Source organism: Castor canadensis, chromosome 4, assembly GCF_047511655.1.
Source record: "Castor canadensis chromosome 4, mCasCan1.hap1v2, whole genome shotgun sequence".
In the NCBI taxonomy this organism is placed as follows: domain Eukaryota; kingdom Metazoa; phylum Chordata; class Mammalia; order Rodentia; family Castoridae; genus Castor; species Castor canadensis.
Genome location: NC_133389.1, coordinates 152,937,935 through 152,959,898, shown reverse-complemented (window position 1 = coordinate 152,959,898; position 21,964 = coordinate 152,937,935). Strand labels below are relative to the sequence as shown.

The 21,964-nt window shown below is 36.0% G+C and overlaps 1 protein-coding gene across 15 annotated transcripts in view; it reads right to left on the bottom strand.

The window, feature by feature from the left end:
- Nbeal1 (neurobeachin like 1) overlaps positions 1-21,964 on the bottom strand; it is a 205,019-nt gene that overhangs the window by 102,409 nt on the left and 80,646 nt on the right. For all 15 annotated transcript variants that reach the window (XR_012447349.1, XM_074071453.1, XM_074071448.1 and 12 more), the window contains 9 exons: positions 17,568-17,736; positions 16,986-17,119; positions 16,358-16,517; positions 16,148-16,250; positions 15,366-15,522; positions 13,978-14,136; positions 12,174-12,333; positions 11,226-11,314; positions 7,872-8,441 (listed from right to left, as the gene is read on the bottom strand). Coding sequence is in view for 14 of the 15 variants with exons in the window: in XM_074071453.1 (XP_073927554.1) it covers positions 7,872-8,441; positions 11,226-11,314; positions 12,174-12,333; positions 13,978-14,136; positions 15,366-15,522; positions 16,148-16,250; positions 16,358-16,517; positions 16,986-17,119; positions 17,568-17,736 (1,701 nt within the window). In the remaining variant the exon portion in view is untranslated. The remainder of the gene's footprint in view (positions 1-7,871; positions 8,442-11,225; positions 11,315-12,173; positions 12,334-13,977; positions 14,137-15,365; positions 15,523-16,147; positions 16,251-16,357; positions 16,518-16,985; positions 17,120-17,567; positions 17,737-21,964) is intronic.

The following is a 21,964-nucleotide window of genomic DNA, read 5'->3' as shown; positions in this document are numbered from 1 at the left end:
GGGGATATAGCTCAGTGGTACAGCACTTGCCAAACATGTACAAGGTCCTGAATTTAATCACTAGTACTACAATAAAGGAGAAAAAAGAAAAGAAAGACAAGAGAATTCCAAGATGGCGGCTAGAGGTAGGAAGCAGAAAGCGAGCCTCCTATAGTGAAATCTTGGAGAGACGCTGGAGACACACTTTGCAGGCATAATCACGAGAAAAGGCATAACTTTGACTCCTCCACACCTCCAGCCGGCGCAGAGAATCTCCACTTCACGTTAAACGGAGAACCAAGGAGGCCCCCGGGCCGCCAGTGGCCGGCGCCCATACGGCTTGGGAAGACGCGGACCAGGTGAGCTTCGCGGTACCGCGGTTCCCCCACAGACAAGCCTGGGCCAGAGCAGCATAGCCCCCTGGACAGACTGACCTCCACCCGGGAAAAAAAGAGAAACTGAGTACTAAGCAATAAGAACAGTTAAGACACGCTGGAAAGAGGGTGGGGCGCCCTGAGCGCTGAAGATTGGGGGAAGGGAATCCTTCCCGGGACTGTAAATAAACGAGCCGGGCGGGCCGGAGAGGCTCTGGCGGGAGCGGGGCGCGCCAGCAACCAGGAGCAGGGACGCTTGTGAGAGGAGGGAAGACCCACTTCCCACGTGAACTGTAAATAAACACGCAGGCCTGACAACGCGGGGCAGTGTCGCCTTTCCCAGTGCTTGGAAAGGGAAAAGCCTGTAGCAGAGGCCCCCCTCCCCCGCACAGGAGAACTCTGAGCAAACAAAGCCTGTGGGACCAGGTGAGTGCTAAGCTCACCCCAGAGATCTGCATAAATAACGCCGCCAGCTACAGGCTGAGAGCAGCAGGCAGGCAAGCCACAGTTGCAGATACCACTCTCAGAACTGCCTCCAGACGCTTTTTTTTTTCTTTTTCTCCCTACCTTTGATGAGAGAACAACCGAATTACACCTGCAAGCCGAAAAACTAACTGAAACTGTATTGCATTTGAACTGGGGACACTTGGTGGGGCTTTTTTTTTTTTTCTTCTTCTGTGTGTGTATGAGTGTAGTTTTGTTCTACTTTATGCATCCCCTTTGATGAGACAACTACAGAACAACATCTGAGGCACCAACTCCAGGACTGGAGATTGAGACGGACATCCAAATTATTAAGACTGAAATTGCATTGCATATAAACTTGGAAGTTTTTTGGTTTTTTGGTTTCTTTTGTTTTTTTTAATTTTCTATTTTCCATTTTATTTTAATTCATTTTTATAAATAGATATTACTTTCATATACTTATTTTTTATTTTTTTATCTTTGATTTTCAATCCTCTCTCTGTCACTCTATTGTCTGTTCAGCTTACTGTTGATTAGTACACTAACACTCCCTGTTTATACCTTTGAAACTCTCTTGTCTGATACCTTGTTCTGCTTTCTCCCTCTTGTCTGTATATTTGTTTTCCCCTTTTCTTTAACTTCTTGCTTTCCATCTCCGCTCACTCTTCCATTCTCAATATTACCATTGTTATTATTACAAGCTAGAAAATACTTAATTACACACAGTACAGGGACAGTAACAACACCAAGGACAATGACAGGAAGACAGAAAAAACAAGGAAACCAGTTTCCCCACAGCAAAAAATTAGTACAGGAACCAGAGGGGAATGAAGAGAACAGAAACTCAGAGCCAGACTCCAACAAAATGAAGATAAACTATGCCAAAGGACCCAATGAAGCCTACAAGAATAATTTAAAAGAAGACATACTACAAGTACTCAATGAGAATTTTATAGAGATGATACTGGATAGGGTCAACCAAAATGTACAGGAGACACTCAAGAAATTCCAAGACAATAAAAATAGAGAATTTGAAAAAGCAAAAGAAGAAATAAAGGAAACCATAGAAGCACTGTATAAACACCAAAATGAAAGAGAGAACACAATGAATAAATGGATAAATGAACTCAGGACAAAAATAGACAACAATAAAGAAGAAAACAGCCAGGATATGGAAAACCTCAGAAAAAAGAACGAAACAGAACTGCAAAACAAAACGGAAGGCCAATCCAGCAGAATAGAACAAACAGAAGACAGAATCTCAGAACTTGAAGATGAAATGGTAATTAAAGGAAAAACTGAAGAACTACTAATTAAACAACTCAAGACCTGTGAAAAGAAAATGCAAGAACTCACCGACTCCATCAAAAGACCAAACTTGAGAATCATGGGCATCGAAGAAGGAGAAGAGGTGCAAGCGAAGGGAATGCGTAATATATTCAACAAAATAATAACGGAAAATTTCCCAAATCTAGAGAAAGATATTCCCATACAAATGCAAGAGGCCTCCAGGACACCAAACAGACCAGATCAAAATAGAACTACTCCACGACATATCATCATTAAAACAACAAGTTCAGAAACTAAGGAAAGAATATTGAAGGCTGCAAGAGAGAAAAAACAAGTAACATACAAAGGTAAACCCATCAAAATCACAGCAGACTTCTCAACAGAAACATTAAAAGCAAGAAGAGCGTGGGGTGAGATCTTCCGGGCACTGAATGAAAATAACTTCAACCCCAGGATACTCTACCCAGCAAAGCTATCATTCAAAATAGATGGAGCAATAAAAGTCTTCCATGATAAGCAGAAACTAAAACAATATGTGACCACAAAGCCACCATTACAAAAGATTCTGCAAGGGATCCTGCACACAGAAAGTGACACCCAACTTAACCATGAAAAGGCAGGCAGCACCAAACCACAGGATAAGAAACAGCAAGACAGTAGAGAGTAACATCAAGTTAGGTACACACAATCAAACCTTCAAACAACTAAGATAACTAAATGGCAGGAATCACCACATACCTATCAGTACTAACACTTAATGTTAATGGACTTAATTCACCCATCAAAAGACACCGTTTGACAAAATGGATTAAAAAAGAAGATCCAACAATTTGTTGCTTACAGGAGACTCATCTCACCGACAGAAATAAGCATATGCTTAGGATGAAAGGCTGGAAGAAGATTTACCAAGCCAATGGCCCCCGAAAACAAGCAGGAGTAGCAATACTTATCTCTGACAAAGTAGACTTCAAACCTACATTGATCAAACGAGATAAAGAAGGACATTCCATACTAATAAAAGGGGAAATAGACCAAAAGGAAATAATAATCATCAATCTGTACGCACCCAATGTCAACGCACCCAATTTCATCAAACATACCCTGAAAGACCTAAAAGCATATATAAACGCCAACACAGTGGTTGTGGGAGACTTTAACACTCCATTATCATCAATAGATAGGTCATCCAAACAAAAACTCAATAAAGAAATCCAAGATCTAAAATATGCACTAGATCAAGTGGACCTAGTAGATGTCTACAGAACATTTCATCCAACCTCTACACAATATACATTCTTCTCAGCAGCCCATGGAACCTTCTCCAAAATAGATCATATCCTAGGGCACAAAGCAAGCCTCAGCAAATATAAGAAAATAGAAATAATACCATGCATACTATCTGACCACAATGCAGTAAAAGTAGAACTCAACAACAAAAGTAAAGACAAAAAACATGCAAACAGCTGGAAACTAAATAACTCATTACTTAATGAAGAATGGATCATCGATGCAATAAAAGAGGAAATTAAAAAGTTCCTAGAAGTCAATGAAAATGAAAACACAACCTACCGGAACCTATGGGACACAGCTAAGGCAGTCTTGAGAGGAAAGTTTATAGCCATGAGTGCATATATTAAAAAGATTGAAAGATCCCAAATCAATGACCTAATGATACATCTCAAACTCCTAGAAAAACAAGAACAAGCAAATCCCAAAACAAATAGAAGGAGAGAAATAATAAAAATAAGAGCTGAAATCAACGAAATAGAAACCAAAAAAACCATACAAAGAATTAATGAAACAAAAAGTTGGTTCTTTGAAAAAATAAACAAGATCGATAGACCCCTGGCAAACCTGACTAAAATGAGGAGAGAAAAAACCCAAATTAGTAGAATCAGGAATGCAAAAGGGGAGATAACAACAAACACCATGGAAGTCCAGGAAATCATCAGAGACTACTTTGAGAACCTATATTCAAATAAATTTGAAAATCTAAAAGAAATGGACAGATTTCTAGATACATATGATCATCCAAAACTGAACCAAGAGGAAATTAATCACCTGAATAGACCTATAACACAAAATGAAATTGAAGCAGCAATCAAGAGTCTCCCCAAAAAGAAAAGTCCAGGACCTGATGGATTCTCTGCTGAATTCTATCAGACCTTTAAAGAAGAACTGATACCAACCCTCCTTAAACTGTTCCATGAAATAGAAAGGGAAGGAAAACTGCCAAACACATTTTATGAAGCCACTATTACACTTATCCCAAAACCAGGCAAAGACACCTCCAAAAAGGAGAACTATAGGCCAATCTCCTTAATGAACATTGATGCAAAAATCCTCAACAAAATAATGGCAAATCGAATTCAGCAACACATCAAAAAGATTATTCACCACGACCAGGTAGGCTTCATCCCAGGGATGCAGGGGTGGTTCAACATACGAAAATCAATAAACGTAATAAACCACATTAACAGAAGCAAAGACAAAAACCACTTGATCATCTCAATAGATGCAGAAAAAGCCTTTGATAAGATCCAACATCATTTCATGATAAAAGCTCTAAGAAAACTAGGAATAGAAGGAAAGTTCCTCAACATTATAAAAGCTATATATGACAAACCTACAGCCAGCATTATACTTAACGGAGAAAAATTAAAACCATTCCCTCTAAAATCAGGAACCAGACAAGGATGCCCACTATCTCCACTCCTATTCAACATAGTACTGGAATTCCTAGCCACAGCAATTAGGCAAGAAGAAGGAATAAAAGGAATACAAATAGGTAAAGAAACTGTCAAAATATCCCTATTTGCAGACGACATGATCCTATACCTTAAAGACCCAAAAAACTCTACTCAGAAGCTTCTAGACATCATCAATAGCTATAGCAAGGTAGCAGGATATAAAATCAACATAGAAAAATCATTAGCATTTCTATACACTAACAATGAGCAAACGGAAAAAGAATGTATGAAAACAATTCCATTTACAATAGCCTCAAAAAAAATCAAATACCTAGGTGTAAACCTAACAAAAGATGTGAAAGACCTCTACAAGGAAAACTATACACTTCTGAAGAAAGAGATTGAGGAAGACTATAGAAAGTGGAGAGATCTCCCATGCTCATGGATTGGTAGAATCAACATAGTAAAAATGTCTATACTCCCAAAAGTAATCTACATGTTTAATGCAATTCCCATCAAAATTCCAATGACATTCATCAAAGAGATTGAAAAATCTACTGTTAAATTTATATGGAAACACAAGAGGCCACGAATAGCCAAGGCAATACTCAGTCAAAAGAACAATGCAGGAGGTATCACAATACCTGACTTCAAACTATATTACAAAGCAATAATAATAAAAACAGCATGGTACTGGCACAAAAACAGACATAAAGACCAGTGGAACAGAACAGAGGATCCAGATATGAAGCCACACAACTATGAGCAACTTATCTTTGACAAAGGAGCTAAAAATATACGATGGAGAAATAGCAGCCTCTTCAACAAAAACTGCTGGGAAAACTGGTTAGCAGTCTGCAAAAAACTGAAACTAGATCCATGTATATCACCCTATACCAAGATTAACTCAAAATGGATCAAGGATCTGAATATCAGACCCCAAACTCTTAAGTTGATACAAGAAAGAGTAGGAAATACTCTGGAGTTAGTAGGTATAGGTAAGAACTTTCTCAATGAAACCCCAGCAGCACAGCAACTAAGAGATAGCATAGATAAATGGGACCTCATAAAACTAAAAAGCTTCTGTTCATCAAAAGAAATGGTCTCTAAACTGAAGAGAACACCCACAGAGTGGGAGAAAATATTTGCCAACTATACATCAGACAAAGGACTGATAACCAGAATATACAGGGAACTTAAAAAACTAAATTCTCCCAAAACTAATGAACCAATAAAGAAATGGGCAGGTGAACTAAACAGAACTTTCTCAAAAGAAGAAATTCAAATGGCCAGAAAACACATGAAAAAATGCTCACCATCTCTAGCAATAAAGGAAATGCAAATTAAAACCACACTAAGATTCCACCTCACCCCTGTTAGAATAGCCATCATCAGCAACACCACCAACAACAGGTGTTGGCGAGGATGCGGGGAAAAAGGAACCCTCTTACACTGTTGGTGGGAATGTAGACTAGTACAACCACTCTGGAAAAAAATTTGGAGGCTACTTAAAAAGCTGGACATCGATCTACCATTTGATCCAGCAATACCACTCTTGGGGATATACCCAAAAGACTGTTACTCCAGAGGCACCTGCACATCCATGTTTATTGCGGCACTATTCACAATAGCCAAGTTATGGAGACAGCCAAGATGCCCCAGCACTGATGAATGGATTAAGAAAATGTGGTATCTATACACAATGGAATTTTATGCAGCCATGAAGAAGAACGAAATGTTATCATTCGCTGGTAAATGGATGGAATTGGAGAACATCATTCTGAGTGAGGTTAGCCTGGCTCAAAAGACCAAAAATCGTATGTTCTCCCTCATATGTGGACATTAGATCAAGGGCAAACACAACAAGGGGATTGGACTATGAGCACATGATAAAAGCGAGAGCACACAAGGGAGGGGTGAGGATAGGTAAGACACCTAAAAAACTAGCTAGCATTTGTTGCCCTTAATGCAGAGAAACTAAAGCAGATACCTTAAAGCAACTGAGGCCAATAGGAAAAGGAGACCAGGAACTAGAGAAAAGGTTAGATTAAAAAGAATTAACCTAGAAGATAACACCCACGCACAGGAAATCAATGTGAGTCAATGCCCTGTATAGCTATCCTTATCTGAACCAGCAAAACCCCTTGTTCCTTCCTATTATTGCTTATACTCTCTCTACAACAAAATTAGAGATAAGGGCAAAATAGTTTCTGCTGGGTATTGAGGGGGGGAGCGGGAGGGGGTGGAGTGGGTGGTAAGGGAGGGGGTGGGGTCAGGGGGGAGAAATAAACCAAGCCTTGTATGCACATATGAATAATAAAAGAAAAATGAAAAAAAAATAAATAAAAAAAAAAAAAAGAAAAAAAAAAAAAAAAAAAAAAAAAAAAAAGAAAAGAAAGACAAGTGACTAGTGCCTTCTAGGCTTCTAAATCTTAGATCATAAAACTTAGAACATGAAAATAGTATGAAATTGTTAATAATTACTCACACATTGATAAGAATTCAAAGTATATAACAGACATAAACCTTAAAATTAAAACATCATTTGATAAATATTGAATACAGGATTTTTAAACCGCTGAAACTACAATAGGAAACAGAGAAGGCAGAATAAAGAAAACTAGAAGAGATGAACCAATTCAGGTAATAATACATATATACATGGAAATGTCATAAGAAAACTCCCTGTGTAGCTATCCTAAACAAGCAGAAATGTCTTTTTTTTTTTTCTTTTTTCTTCTACAAAATTGGAGAACAGGAGAGCAGAACAGATCCTGTGGGGGTAAGGGATTGGTACCAGTGGGAGGCAGTACGTGGTGGGGAATAGGTATAGGAGGGTGAATATGGTGCAAATACTGTGGACACATATATGTAAATGTGAAAATGATACCTGCTGAAACTATTCCAGGAATGGGGGGAGGGGGAGATAAAGGGAGTATGGTGGAGAGAGTGAATTCAAGTATATCTGGAACTTTTGTAACTGCTACAATGTACCCCCATCTAGCACAACAATAGATAAAAATAAAATAAAATCAGATAAAAACACATCATTTGGAAAAAGAAACAATTTTACCTCTTGGTTTTCAAGTAAAGAGAAGTCATCACTAAAGCCCATGTCATTTGTGATGCTACTTTCTTTGTCAGACTGCACAGAAAATGATTTAGTAGACTCTATGGGAGATGGCGTGCTAGGTAGGCTGTCTGGCATTTGGCTTCCACTATCACTCAGTTCACATGAGTCAATTCCACTGAGATCTAAACTCAAATGTGAAGGGTTACTATGCCAGAATTCTTCTTGATTCTCTGACTTAAAAGACAGTTCTCCCACAGAGCTATCTTCTTGAAATAATGGTGTGTTTGAGTCTATAGAGTGTTTATCTTCCAAACTCCAAAGATCTGAAGACACATTAGCTGAGGCAAAAGAGGTGACTTTTTCTTCATCTGTCTTTTCAAAGCTCCTCTTAGTATCTTCAGTTGCTATATTTTTATTTTCTTTCAGTAAAATAGTCCTACTATGCTTATGAAGAGAATTTCCATTTTCAAAATTTGCTTTTAAAAAAAGTCTAACCAAGGTGTCTTGCCAACCCACTTGTTGTGATATCTGATATGCTGCATCTGACTGGGACTGCAAAATCTGTAAAATCTGTAAAGATAAAGAACACAAAATTCCTCAAAAAGTATATAGTATTTTATAACAAAAAGTCTCTTTTTAGTTATTTTAATGACAAAGTATTTAATGAGAAACTGTGGGACAATATACTCTCAAAAGACTATGTTCTTGCTGGGTGCCTGTGGCTCATGCCTGTAATCCTAGCTACTCAGGAGGCAGAGATCAGGAGTTCAGTGGTTCAAAGCCAGCCCAGGCAAATAGTTGCACGAGATCCTATCTCAAAAAACCCTTCACAAAAATAGGGCTGGTGGAGTGGCTCAAGGTGAAGGCCTTGAGTTCAAGCCCTAGTACCACAAAAACAAACAAACAAACAAAAGACTATGTTCTTAACAAGATTATAAACTATTTGGCGGACTGCCATTGTGCTTCCAACTAATCTGCATGTTGCTCATATACAGACAGAGGAAGGATGCACAAAAATATGTGCTAAAAGTTAAAAAAGGAAAACTAAAATGATCCTCCACATGCCAAAATAAACTTGTTACCAATTTATTTGGACAGAAAGTATACACAGGATAATAGCATACAAAAAACGTACACAGGGTTATCATCTCAATTGAATATTTTCCATGACTCTATTCTAATTGTTCAGCAAATGTTACTGAATATCTACTATGTACCCGACACCGGTTCAGGCACTAGAGTTAGGGAGTGAATAAGACACTTTAATAGACCCTGGGTAAGAACAATGTTTTCCTGTCTCTCTCTCTATTTTTCAAGTAAAGTTAATAGCTCTTTCTAAAAAGCTTTTATTTTCAGTAAGTCTACCTTATATAAGCAAAACAAAAACTAAACTCCAAAAAAATTCTAATGAGGTGTATGGTATTAATTAACTAAAAGAAGAAGTTGAAATGAAAGAGTAGATGGTGACATGGGAATGTGTATGATCTCTACTATCCAAATGACTTCAAATATTTCGGATAAAAATAAGTTCTTTTTCATTGTTGTTGTTTTTTGAGACAGGGTCTCTCATTATGTAGCCCAAGCTTGCCCTGAACTCACTATGTGGCCCAGGCTGGCCTCAAACTTTGGATCTTTCTGTCTCAGTCTCCCAAGTATGAGATTACAGGTGAGTGCCAACACACCCAGCTTAAAAATACATTCTTAAAGTCAAAGATTTTTAAGATATTTTAATCACAAGGCCAATAGTATCTATATAGATGAAAAGAACTTTAAGGCAAGGTATGAAATTCAAGTGGTAGAGCACCTGACTAGCAATGGTGAGGTCCTAAGTTCAAACCTCAGTACCACCAAAAAAAAGGGGGGAAAAAAAAAACCTTGAAACCTCAGCTTTAGAGTATCTCTCCTATCAAGTTCAAATATCATGGCAAGAAATGAATAATGATGGTAGGGACTTTAATATTAATAATAATATTTGCTGATAGAGGAAGTAATTAGTCACCATTGTGACATGAAGTTTCTTTCTTCACAAATGTTATCAGTGAGTTACCCTTGTTCTAATGGTACAAAATAACAGTTTTCTCCTAGATTAAGCTTTGCATGGCAAAGAAACTTTTCATGATTTCATGACTTTGAAGTTTTCACAAAATAGTAGTTTAAAAATATCTGTTTTATACATATATAATGGATAAAAATCAAACTGCACTGGAGGCTATTTTAATCTCATTGTACACTGAAAGGAAAAAAATCAATTTACATGACCTGTTTCAAATTCTTGGGATTGAGTATGAAGGGAAAGAGTCAATGTCACACATTGTGGACATGTAAATTGGTACAGTTAAAATACATTAAGATGTAAAACATGAATACCCTTTGACATAGCAGTTGTATTTCATGAAGAACGTCCTACAGATATATTACCACAAACGGACAAAGATACGTGTAAAAAGCTGTTCTTAATAGCAGTTTAAAATATAGAAAAACAAGGAAAACCTAAATGTCTATCAATAAGGAACCAGATAATACTCTACAATAGCCATAGAACGAAAAACTATGCATCCATTAATGAAAAGATATATACATCTCTCTATATTTTTTAACTAACAGAAAAGTATTGCCACATAACTAAGATGTAAAATTAAAAAAAAAAAAAAGGAAACATTAAATAGTAGACTGGTCAGGGATTATCAATGGAGGAGAGAAAAGGTTATGATCAGGAAGAAGCACCCAGGAAACTATCTCTCAAGTTGAAGTTTAAATGTGTACTAAAGACAAATCATATTAGAATCATATTGGAATACTTACGAACAAATAATGTCCTGCAAAACTGAAAAGACTCAGAGACTCTAAAATATGGCATATCAATTACAAATGGTTACAACTGGTCACCACAATTGTGGTGGTACATGCCTGAGTCCTAGCTACTCAGAAAGCTGAGACAGAAAGATCACAAGTTTGAGGCCAGCCTAGGCAATTTTGCAAGACACTGACTCAAAACTAAAAATTTTAAAAAGTGCTAGGAGTATGCTCGGTGATGGAATGCTTGCCTAGCATACTGAAGACCCTGAGTTCAGTTCCACAAAAAAAGAAAAAAAAAATAATGCTAACAAATTTTTTATTCTGGGAAGGATGTATTTCCAAAAGACGATGTAGAGCTAAAAAGAACAAATTCACATGCTAATTTCTTGTGATTACATGAAATTAATTCATTTTTAGAGGGAAGTTATTTATTTATAAATGTCATTTATAAAATAAGTAAAATTAAAATTTTTTGTCTGCTGAAATCTACTCAATGGAAAAGTTATTCACAGTAGATGATGATACTATTGCTAAAATACATCTTGAAAGTTTACTAACCTTTCTGCAGAGGACCAGTCTGACATTTACATATGTCCTGTGAGATATATATACTACAGATAATAGATCTTTGAAATTAATAACGGAATCTACAGTAGGAAGAAACAAAAAGTTAAAATTTTATTTCATGGACAGCCAAAGAAAGAACTGTAGTTATTACTTACATAAATGCCAAAATAATTGCTTCATTTTCAAATGACAATTATAGGTATGTTCCAATTTTATAAAATATTTTTGATACCCTCTCAACCCTAAATAATTTCTTTTCTTTTGATTGCCTGAACATACTGCCCCATTTGCATGGCTCTAATACTATTATTTATCTTTTTATATAAATGTTTTATATTACCAATGAGACTTGATAAACCTCTTGGTAAACTGTAAAAAAAAGAACCCTATCTCATACCCAAATCTGCTCTTCTAGCATCTGCCATGAATTCCAATTTGGTGTAAGTACTGAAAAGATAATCACAAAAAATTAGAGCCAGATGTGGCAACAGATACCTGTAATCCCAGTACTTGGGAGGCTGGGGCAAGAGGATCATGAATGAGAGGCCAGCCTGGGCTATCTAACAGGACCCTCTAGCAAAAAAAAATAAATTAAAAACAAAAAAGAATTATCTGAAATTAACTTTCATTTTGCCTTTAAGAATTTAAATCTTCAAGAAAAAGAATCTTTTGTAAACATTTTTCTCTAGTATCCTTTTCCTGTTTTCAGATTCAACTATTAATCACTCCACAAAATGAACAATTTACTGAGTCAGGCAATGTGATGTATGCTCTGAAGAGACGAAAACAACCAAAGTGAAGAGCGAATACCTAAGGAAGACCCTGCTGAATAAGTAACAGGTGATTTAAACAGCAACCTAAGAAAGGAGATTAAAAAAAAATCTCCCAGGAAAAAAACCAATTTCTTAAACATATTAGTATTATTAGACTTAGTCATACCTGTATTTATGATTTGATTGGTAAGGTTTTTAATGAGAGAAGTGTTAACAGCTGCTTCATTAAGAAGAAGTCCCAATCCTGAGTAGCCAACTTCTCTAAGTCGAATACGTTGTTTACTACGTTCATAAACATTCGTGCATTTCAACATTTGCTCCATAACCTGGTCACAACAAGTAATATAGTCTTTTCAATAGAGAGAACTAAGTTTGTTACTTAGGTTAATGCTGAGTGAAATATTACTGTACACTGGTTTTTGGAACATCATTTTATTCCTTAAGGACACAAAAAATCTGAACTTGGCATGGTGGCACATCCTTGCAGTCACAGTGCTTAGGAGGCAGAGGCAGGACAATCTTCAATTTGAGGCTAGTCTGACTTACACAGCAAGACCCTGTCTTAAAAAACCAGGGCTGAGGATGTACATCAATGGTAACCCTGGGTTTGATTCCCAGATCCGAAAAAAAACCACAAAAACCCCACATTTGAATGCTAGTAGAAAGGACTGCTACATTATTATACTATTGTTAAAAATTGATTTAAGAATAAACTGGACTGGGATTTACCTGTATTTGAGTAAGTATGTTTGAAACTCTAGTTCAAATGTAAGGGAAACACATACATGTATCTCAAAGGAAGAAAAAAGGTATGTCAAGACACCTTTGGATCAATCTAATCATTTATGTAACAGTTATCAACATTCAAGAATAAGGAAACATTTATGAAGCAACCCAACAATGCAAAAATGGATGACTGCATTAGCAGCCCCATATTTCTAAGAATGAGACACACATTTTTCAAGAGTGGTAATATCTGTATATGAAAGGATAATCTTGCCAGAATATCATAAACAACCTGAAAGGTTGTTTTAGAAGAGATAACATTTGTTTCCGTAAAGAAACCCTTGAGAGGGCAGATGCTTTAAAGAGCAGCCTCACAGGTCACCACAATCCACACTTGAGAGAGACCATTTCAGACTATTTTTTTACAACTTTGTTTTCCAAACTTTAGTTTCAACCATAGGCAATCTAAATATAACCTGGTTATGCAGATTTGGTAATGTAACTCTAACAATGTAAAGAACAAGTAACTGTTACCAGTCAAGTATCATGAAAACAAAAGCATCTGGCAGTAAAAGTTTGACCAATTCTTTACTTTTAGTTAACCAAACGGAGTATGTGGCTTCAGCCAAAGTTCAAAATCTCTGATATTTCAGATAGTTTAATAAAATATAGTCTCTGTCTTTTGATAATTTCTCTGGCCTCTATTTCCTCATATATAATACAGGAATAATAGTATTCCTATTCATAAAGTTGTTATAAGGATTACATTAATACATGAAAAGTGCTTAATGCCTAACATACAATAGGTGTCATAAAAGGTTAACTGTTAAAATGTTCTGAATTGCCACATGGATCCACCATAAATTAAAGAAGAAATGAGAGGTTTTATATTGAGGATGACATGACAAAGTAAATATTCCACTAGGATAATTTATTGATAATTATTTCCTTTTGTGTGTGTGTGTGTGTGTGTGTGTGTGTGTGTGTGTTAGGTGGTGCAGGGATCAAACCCAGGTCCTTGTGCATGCTAAGCAAGCACTCTACTGAGCCACATTCCCAGTCACGACTTCATAATTAGTTTTTAAAATATGCAAAACAATTAACGTGAAAAGTATGTATCAAAACAAAATGAACTGAAAGTTAGAAATAAAAAAGAATTTACAATCAGAGAATGAATACGCTGCAAGCAAATTCATATATACACAAATGCTCCAAATATAAAGATGCTTACAAAATGTTTATACCTTAAAAATTATTTCTCTTAGTCTGTCAGAATACTTCTGATTCAACAGCAAGGTATAAAGTATGTCAGCATTTCCTGGTTCAAACAGCAGCAAGAAAAGTTGACCTCTAGTTGGGCTGGTACGTAGGAGACTGAAGAGAACATCCAAAATTCCGAAGAGCTTTTAAAGTTAAACAATGCAAAACAAAGAACCACATTTATTTAAGCAATCACAAATTGGTCATAAACCACAAAACAGTTATTTAGTTAATTTCCACATACTAAGGCTTTAGTAAAACCGCACTACCTGATGCCTTCTGAACCAACCCTTCCTGCTTTTTTCCTTTAGTATGCTTTTGGCTTATTTCATTTCCTTTTGCACATTCCCTCACTATCCATAATTAATACCTGTTGGAAACAAATCTATTCTTCATTGTCCGTATTAAAAGGTATCTCTTTCATAAAGCCTTTTCTGGTCTTCTCAGCATGAAAAACCCTCCTATAAAAATCTCAGAGGACTTATATCTCTTTTAATAGATATGATCATACTCTTATTGGTTTCACAGTTATTTGTAAATCTTTCTTATGGACCTCTGCTCCCATTAGGCTAAACATAAGGATAATTCTTTCATCATTGTATTACCTACAATGTCTGATACTAATGTAAGTATACAGTTAAGTTCTCAAGTTGATGACAGATAAGCATACACCAAGTGGACTATAAAAACAGACTTCAGGACTACAAGATAAAGTAACTGCTATGGTTTAGATATGAAGTGTCCCCCACAAAAAAGGTTATATGTTCACGGCTTTATCACCAGCTGGCATTACTGAGGTTGACTGGATAATAAGGGTACTAACTTAATCAGTTAATCCATTGATGAGTTGATAGCTGAATGGCCAGTAGGAGGCGGAACCTAGTTGGAAGAAGCAGGTCACTGGAAGTATGCCTCTGAAGGAGGTGTATTGTCTCCAGACCCTTCTTCCCTCCACTCTGCCTCCCGCCCCCATTAGGTGAGCAGCTTTGCTATACCACGCTCTTTGGCCATATGTTCTGTCTAACCTGCAGGCCCAAAAACAATGAAACCAAGTCACCATGCACTGAAACCTATGAAACCTTAAGCCAAAATAAATTCTTCCACGTTAAATTTTTTCCTTCATATATTTTGTCACAGTGACAAAAAGCAGTTAGCTGTTATAGCATTTCCACATACTACATTTTTTAGCTAACTAAAATATTAAATTACAAATATCATCTATTTATTAAACTTTTGGATAGCAATAAAATTTGCCTCTTTAACTGTGTAACATTATGTGATACATTATATAATAAAATTTTATCTTGAAACATTTAAATAAATACGTAAATTTGTTAAAAAGAAAAAAAAGGTTTTATCTTGGGCATAATACCTGTTCTTCTTCATTAGTAGCAGCAATGTAACCCATAATACTTTGTATTTCTTCATGAGTTCCACCTTTGCACAGAAAATATTTAATCAGTCCATATAAAGAAGTCCTTATTGTTCGAATATCATCTGGAGATAGCTCATTGTATTTACAACCACTCCTGAAAGAGAAAACAAAAGTGCAAGAATTAAAATTTTAATTTTAACACTTTTGTATTTCTATATATAAAAAAGATCTTTCCATGTAATCATTACAATTCAGGGCACCGTTGGCTTCTTCCTTAAGGAAATTCTTTGGAAGAGCTTCAGGGACAAAACTTAAAAATATCAAAATAAAGGCTGGCGGAGTGGCCCAAGTAGTCGAACGTCTACCTAGCAAGCATGAGGCCCTGAGTTCAAACCCCAATACTACCAAAATCAAAGTAGCTTACATTTATATATCCTCACGATGAAGCAGACACAGTTGTATGTGCTTTACACATTATGAACATACTTAGTTTAATTCTCAAAAAAACCACAGGTCATAGTTTAAATCTATTTTTCACAGATGAAGAAATTCAAACACAAAGAATATGAGTACTGCCTGTAGCTACAAAATTAATGAAACCATTATTCAAACCTAGAAATCGATCCATTGTTCATCTGTCTAGCCTCAAACTATCCTGTTTCTCTGAAGAGAAAGGACATTAGCATTGCTAGTAAAGAGAAAATTTTACCCATTTCAATTCTGTCAAGTAGCAAACAGAAAAGAATATATTGAACTAAGAAGGAGCAGAGACGTCATACCCATAATAAATCCTGAGTGTATCTAGGAGAAACTGCACACCATATTTCTTTCGGAAAACTCTCCTGCTGTCTTTAATAATAGTTGAAAGGTATTGTATATGACCTAAAATAGAAAGTTCACTTGTAAATGATGTAGCTAAAATAAAGTCACATAAATGGTTATAAATTTCTAACAGAACTATAAAATTTTATCTAACAGTTTGCTCTCACCAATTTGAAAGGGAAAATCTCCATGGTTCCAAATACGGAAGTCAAATAGTAAATACTGATACATTTGTTGCAGCAGTGGCACATTTTTCTCTAATGAGACCTGTTCAATTAATAACTGAATTGCCATCAATACATTAACATCCATTAAGGTACCTGGCACCTGAAACCAAACAAAAGAGGGTTCCATAAAACAACTGTTCAGTTTTAAAAATTATCACTAAACTGTAATTTCAAATAATTCAGAATATCTACTAAATGCAAAAATAAAAAAATCAAGGGTAGGAAAGTATAAACAATTTAATCATTAATTTTTCTAATGTAATACTAGAACATATTTTCTTAATGTCATATTTGTAAAACAGTCTTAAAGTCTCTCAAATATCTCAAATACAAACAAGGTTATATATAGCAAACCTTACACGCTTTTACAAAAAATAAGTAATTATTATATAAAATGATTCCATGAGCATTTTAGAAAGCTACCTGTGGAACAAATTATACCCATTAATAAAACTTAAGCTGTAATACAGTAATCTTTAATAACACTTATTTAGCAGAAAGAATAAAAATCTTAACACCAACTAATTACAATCATCAGCTGTATCAATAGCGTATTAGATTGATTTACCTTCTGAAGTAAGGTACCAAGAGTTGCAACTCCATGGGACTGAATAAGATTGTCCTGATTAATTGGATGTCTCTGAATAAAGTGTTTCACAATCAAGATAAATGTTGCAACCAGATTTTTCTCTAGTCTTGACTCTATTGAAACAGGAAAATTTCATTAATTATCATAATTACTCTTATCACTTTTACATCACATTTTCTATATCATAATGCACATTATAACAAAGAAGTAATGTAGTTCAGTAGTGCTTGTTTTTCAAGGCTTAAGTGTATAACAGAGTCAGAAAAAGCAGCAACTGCATGCTGTATAGTTCTATGTTTATGTAAATACTGTACCACAGTTTAACAATATGGTTCTTTTCCACTGAGCATAAACTAAAGATAATTGAGAGTAAAACCACATTATTAAGTGTTTTGACCAAAGTATTATAAACTTTCTGAACTGTACCAATAAAATAAAGCAGCTTCTACAGCTACAAACAGTAAAGTTTCTTCCTAATGGTAGTAGGACATTTTAATTCATATTTCAACTAATACTCAAATTTCTCAATGACTGGTTTGTGTATCAATACCATCTTAATACCTGATGCCTTTGTGGAGGCTGATACCATAGGCTCTCCTTCTACAGGTGTTATCCATTCAGGAACTGTGCTTTCACTCATTCCTTCAGAAACCTGTCCTTCATTAAAGTAGCTGAGTTGTTCCAATAAAGGAAAGAGTACATTTAATCCACCTATGCAGTTGATGATGTCCTGAAAACAAAATCACCATTTCTTAATCTTAAAAAAGGGCATGTGGTATAACTTAATATCTATACAGTTCATTTTTTAATAAAACTTAATAATGCATAGGAGAGCCAAACCTGAAGGAACTGCTGTGAGGGCAGATGCTTTAAGGAGCAGCCTCACAAGTCACCATAACCAACACTCAAGAGAGACCATTTCAGACCATTTTTCTATACCTTTCTTTTCCAAACATTAGGACTTTCAACCATAGGCAATCTAAATATAACCTGGTGAGCAGACTTTGTAATGTAAAGAACATGTAAAGAGCAAGCAATTGTCATCAGCAAATAAGCATAATAAACAAGAAAATCATGGAAAAAAATGCACTTGGTGGCAGAAGTATAACCAACTCTCTACTTTCAAAATGGTGGAATGGGTAAACTATCTTAGATATTTTGGATAAATTAATAAAATATATTCTATATTCTTTGATGAGTCATAAATCTCTCTAACCAATTTGTCATCTGTAAAAGGTAAGTAACAGTAATATTCACTTCATAAAGCTGCTGAAAAGATTAAGTTAATACACGACCATTGCTTAGTGTCTAACAAACAGTATGTACTAGCTATTATTATTACTCATTAAAGTGTTCAGATCTAAGTCAGTGTGATGGCACAACCCTGCAATTCCCACACTCAGGAGGCTGGGGGCAGGAGGATTCCAAGGTCCAGGCCAGTATGGGTTACAGAGTAAAGGAAGGGAAGGGGAGGGGAGGGGAAGGAAGGGAAGGGATGGGAAAGGAAAGCAGGAAGAAACAGACTCAAAGGGGGGAGGATATAAGGAAAGGGTGTAGGAAGGTGAATATGGTACAAATATTATGTACTCATGTATGAAAATAGAAAAATGAGACCTGTTGAAACTATTCTAAGAATAAAGGAGAATGATGAGAGGGTGAATTTAATTAAGATATATTATAAATACTTTTATAAATGCTACAACGTACCTCCCATATAACAATATGATAATAAAGAACAAGAAACTGACTCAGCATTCAGTATAAAAAAAAAAGAATATTCCAACCATGCATGTGGCCCAAGATTGAAGAATTTATTTTTTTCTCTGCTACATTTTTTAAAGTTGTGTAGATTTGAAGTTTATGACATGTTATAGAATATATAGATGGTAAAATGGTTACTACAGTGAAGCAGATTAACATATGTATCATTTTACATAGTTATTTTTTTGTGATAGCTAAGAAGACTTGTTTAACAAAAATCCCTAACAGGATTTTATCAACTATGTTCTCATGTTACACATCAGATCTCCAGATTGGTCCATACTACATACCTGCCACGTTGTTTTGCCTATTATACTGGTTTTTAAGAATTTACTTTTACATAATACATAAAAACATAAAAATTGTATGTATTAATGGGTACCATACTGATTTTTTAAGAGTTCTTTGTATCATAAATAAACTTGCAGATGGCAAATTTTTTCTCAGCTGTTACTGCTTTTTCTTTTGTGTTTGATTTTCTTGCATCATAAAATCGTAATTGTCTTTCTCTTGGTATTCTGTTCTTTTTTTATTCCCCATATCAGGCAAAAGTTTGACTAGTAACAAAAGGCACCAAATGATTGCTTTTATTTTCAGGTATGCAGAACATACCTAAAATGATCAGGTTACTACATATAATACATAAAACTATTTATGTGAAGCCAATCCTAAAAGTAAAGCAAAAGTTCACCTATGAATTGTCAATCATGTCATAAATCTTACTAAGTTAACAGGTAAGAATAAATGTTCCAGCTGGGCATTGTGGTTCACGCCTGTAATCTTAGTGACTCAATAAAAAGCTGGGTGTGGTAATATGCGCAGATCATCCCAGCTATTTAGGAAGCATCAGTAGGAGGATCATTGTCTAGGGTATGCTCAAGCAAACAGTGAGAACCTGTACCAAAAATAGTTTAAGTAACAGAGGGCCTGCCTGGCAAGTACAAAGATCTGAGAACAGCCTCCCCTCACCCCACCCCCCAAAAAAAAACAGGTGTAAGAAGTGATCCTGTCTGAAAAGTTAAAGCGAAATACGTTATATACCATGAATAATGTAAGTGATTAACACTGATTAACTGATTCAATTCTACACAGGCAAAATTGTCTATCCTATGTGGGGAAAAAGGAACCCTCTTACACTGTTGGTGGGAATATAAACCACCACTCTGGAAAAAAATTTGGAGGCTACTTAAAAAGCTAGACATTGATCTACCATTTGATCCAGCAATACCACTCTTGGGGATATACCCAAAAGACTGTGACACAGGTTACTCCAGAGGCACCTGAACACCCATGTTTATTGTGGCACTATTCACAATAGCCAAGTTATGGAAACAGCCAAGATGCCCCACCACTGACGAATGGATTAAGAAAATGTGGTATCTATACACAATGGAATTTTATGCAGCCATGAAGAAGAACGAAATGTTATCATTCGCTGGTAAATGGATGGAATTGGAGAACATCATTCTGAGTGAGGTTAGCCTGGCCCAAAAGACCAAAAATCGTATGTTCTCCCTCATATGTGGACATTAGATCAAGGGCAAACACAACAAGGGGATTGGACTATGAGCACATGATAAAGCGAGAGCACACAAGGGAGGGGTGAGGATAGGTAAGACACCTAAAAAACTAGCTAGCATTTGTTGCCCTTAATGCAGAGAAACTAAAGCAGATACCTTAAAGCAACTGAGGCCAATAGGAAAAGGGGACCAGGAACTAGAGAAAAGGTTAGATCAAAAAGAATTAACCTAGAAGGTAACACACACGCACAGGAAATCAATGTGAGTCAATGCCCTGTATAGCTATCCTTATCTCAACCAGCAAAACCCCTTGTTCCTTCCTATTATAGCTTATACTCTCTCTACAACAAAATTAGAGATAAGGGCAAAATAGTTTCTGCTGGGTATTGACGGGGGGGGGGGGGGAGCGGGAGGGGGTGGAGTGGGTGGTAAGGGAGGGGGTGGGGGCAGGGGGGAGAAATGAACCAAGCCTTGTATGCACATATGAAAAAAAAAAAGAAAATGTGGTATCTATACACAATGGAATTTTATGCAGCCATGAAGAAGAACGAAATGTTATCATTCTCAGGTAAATGGATGGAATTGGAGAACATCATTCTGAGTGAGGTTAGCCTGGCCCAAAAGACAAAAAATCGTATGTTCTCTCTCATATGTGGACATTAGATCAAGGGCAAACACAACAATGGGATTGAACTTTGAGCACATGATAAAAGCGAGAGCACACAAGAAGGGAGATAAGACACCTAAAAAATTAGCTAGCTTCTGTTGCCCTTAACACAGAGAAACTAAAGCAGATACCTTAAAAGCAACTGAGGCCAATAGGAAAAGGGGACCAGGAACTAGAGAAAAGGTTAGATCAAAAAGAATTAACCTAGAAGGTAACACACACGCACAGGAAATTAATGTGAGTCAACTCCCTGTATAGCTATCCTTATCTCAACTAGCAAAAACCCTTGTTCCTGCCTATTATTGCTTATACTCTCTCTACAACAAAATTAGAAATAAGGGCAAAATAGTTTCTGCTGGGTATTGAGGGGGTGGGGGGGAGAGGGAGGGGGTGGAGTGGGTGGTAAGGGAGGGAGTGGGGACAGGGGGGAGAAATGACCCAAGCCTTGTATGCACATATGAATAAAACAATAAAAAAAAAAAAGATCCAACACCACTTCATGATAAAAGCTCTAAGAAAACCAGGAATAGAAAGAAAGTACCTCAACATTATAAAAGCTATATATGACAAACCTACAGTCAACATCATACTTAATGGTGAAAAACTGAAACCATTTGCCCTAAAATCAGGAATGAGACATGGTGCCCACTATCCCCACTCCTATCCAACATAGTACTGAAAATCCTTGCCAGAGTAATTAGGCAAAAAGAAGAAATAAAAGGAATACAAATATTTAAAGAAAATATCAAAATATCCCTATTTGCAGGCGATATGATCATATACCTTAAAGACCCAAAAAACTCTACCCAAAAGCTCCTAGACACCATAAACAGCTACAATAAGGTGGCAGGATAAAAAATCAACTTACAAAAATCATTAGCTTTTCTTTACACTAATAACAAACAAACTGGGAAAGAGTATATGCAAACAATTCCATTTACAATAGCCTCAAAAAAAATCAAATCCTAGGAGTAAACTTAACAAAAGATGTGAATAACCTCTAAAAGGAG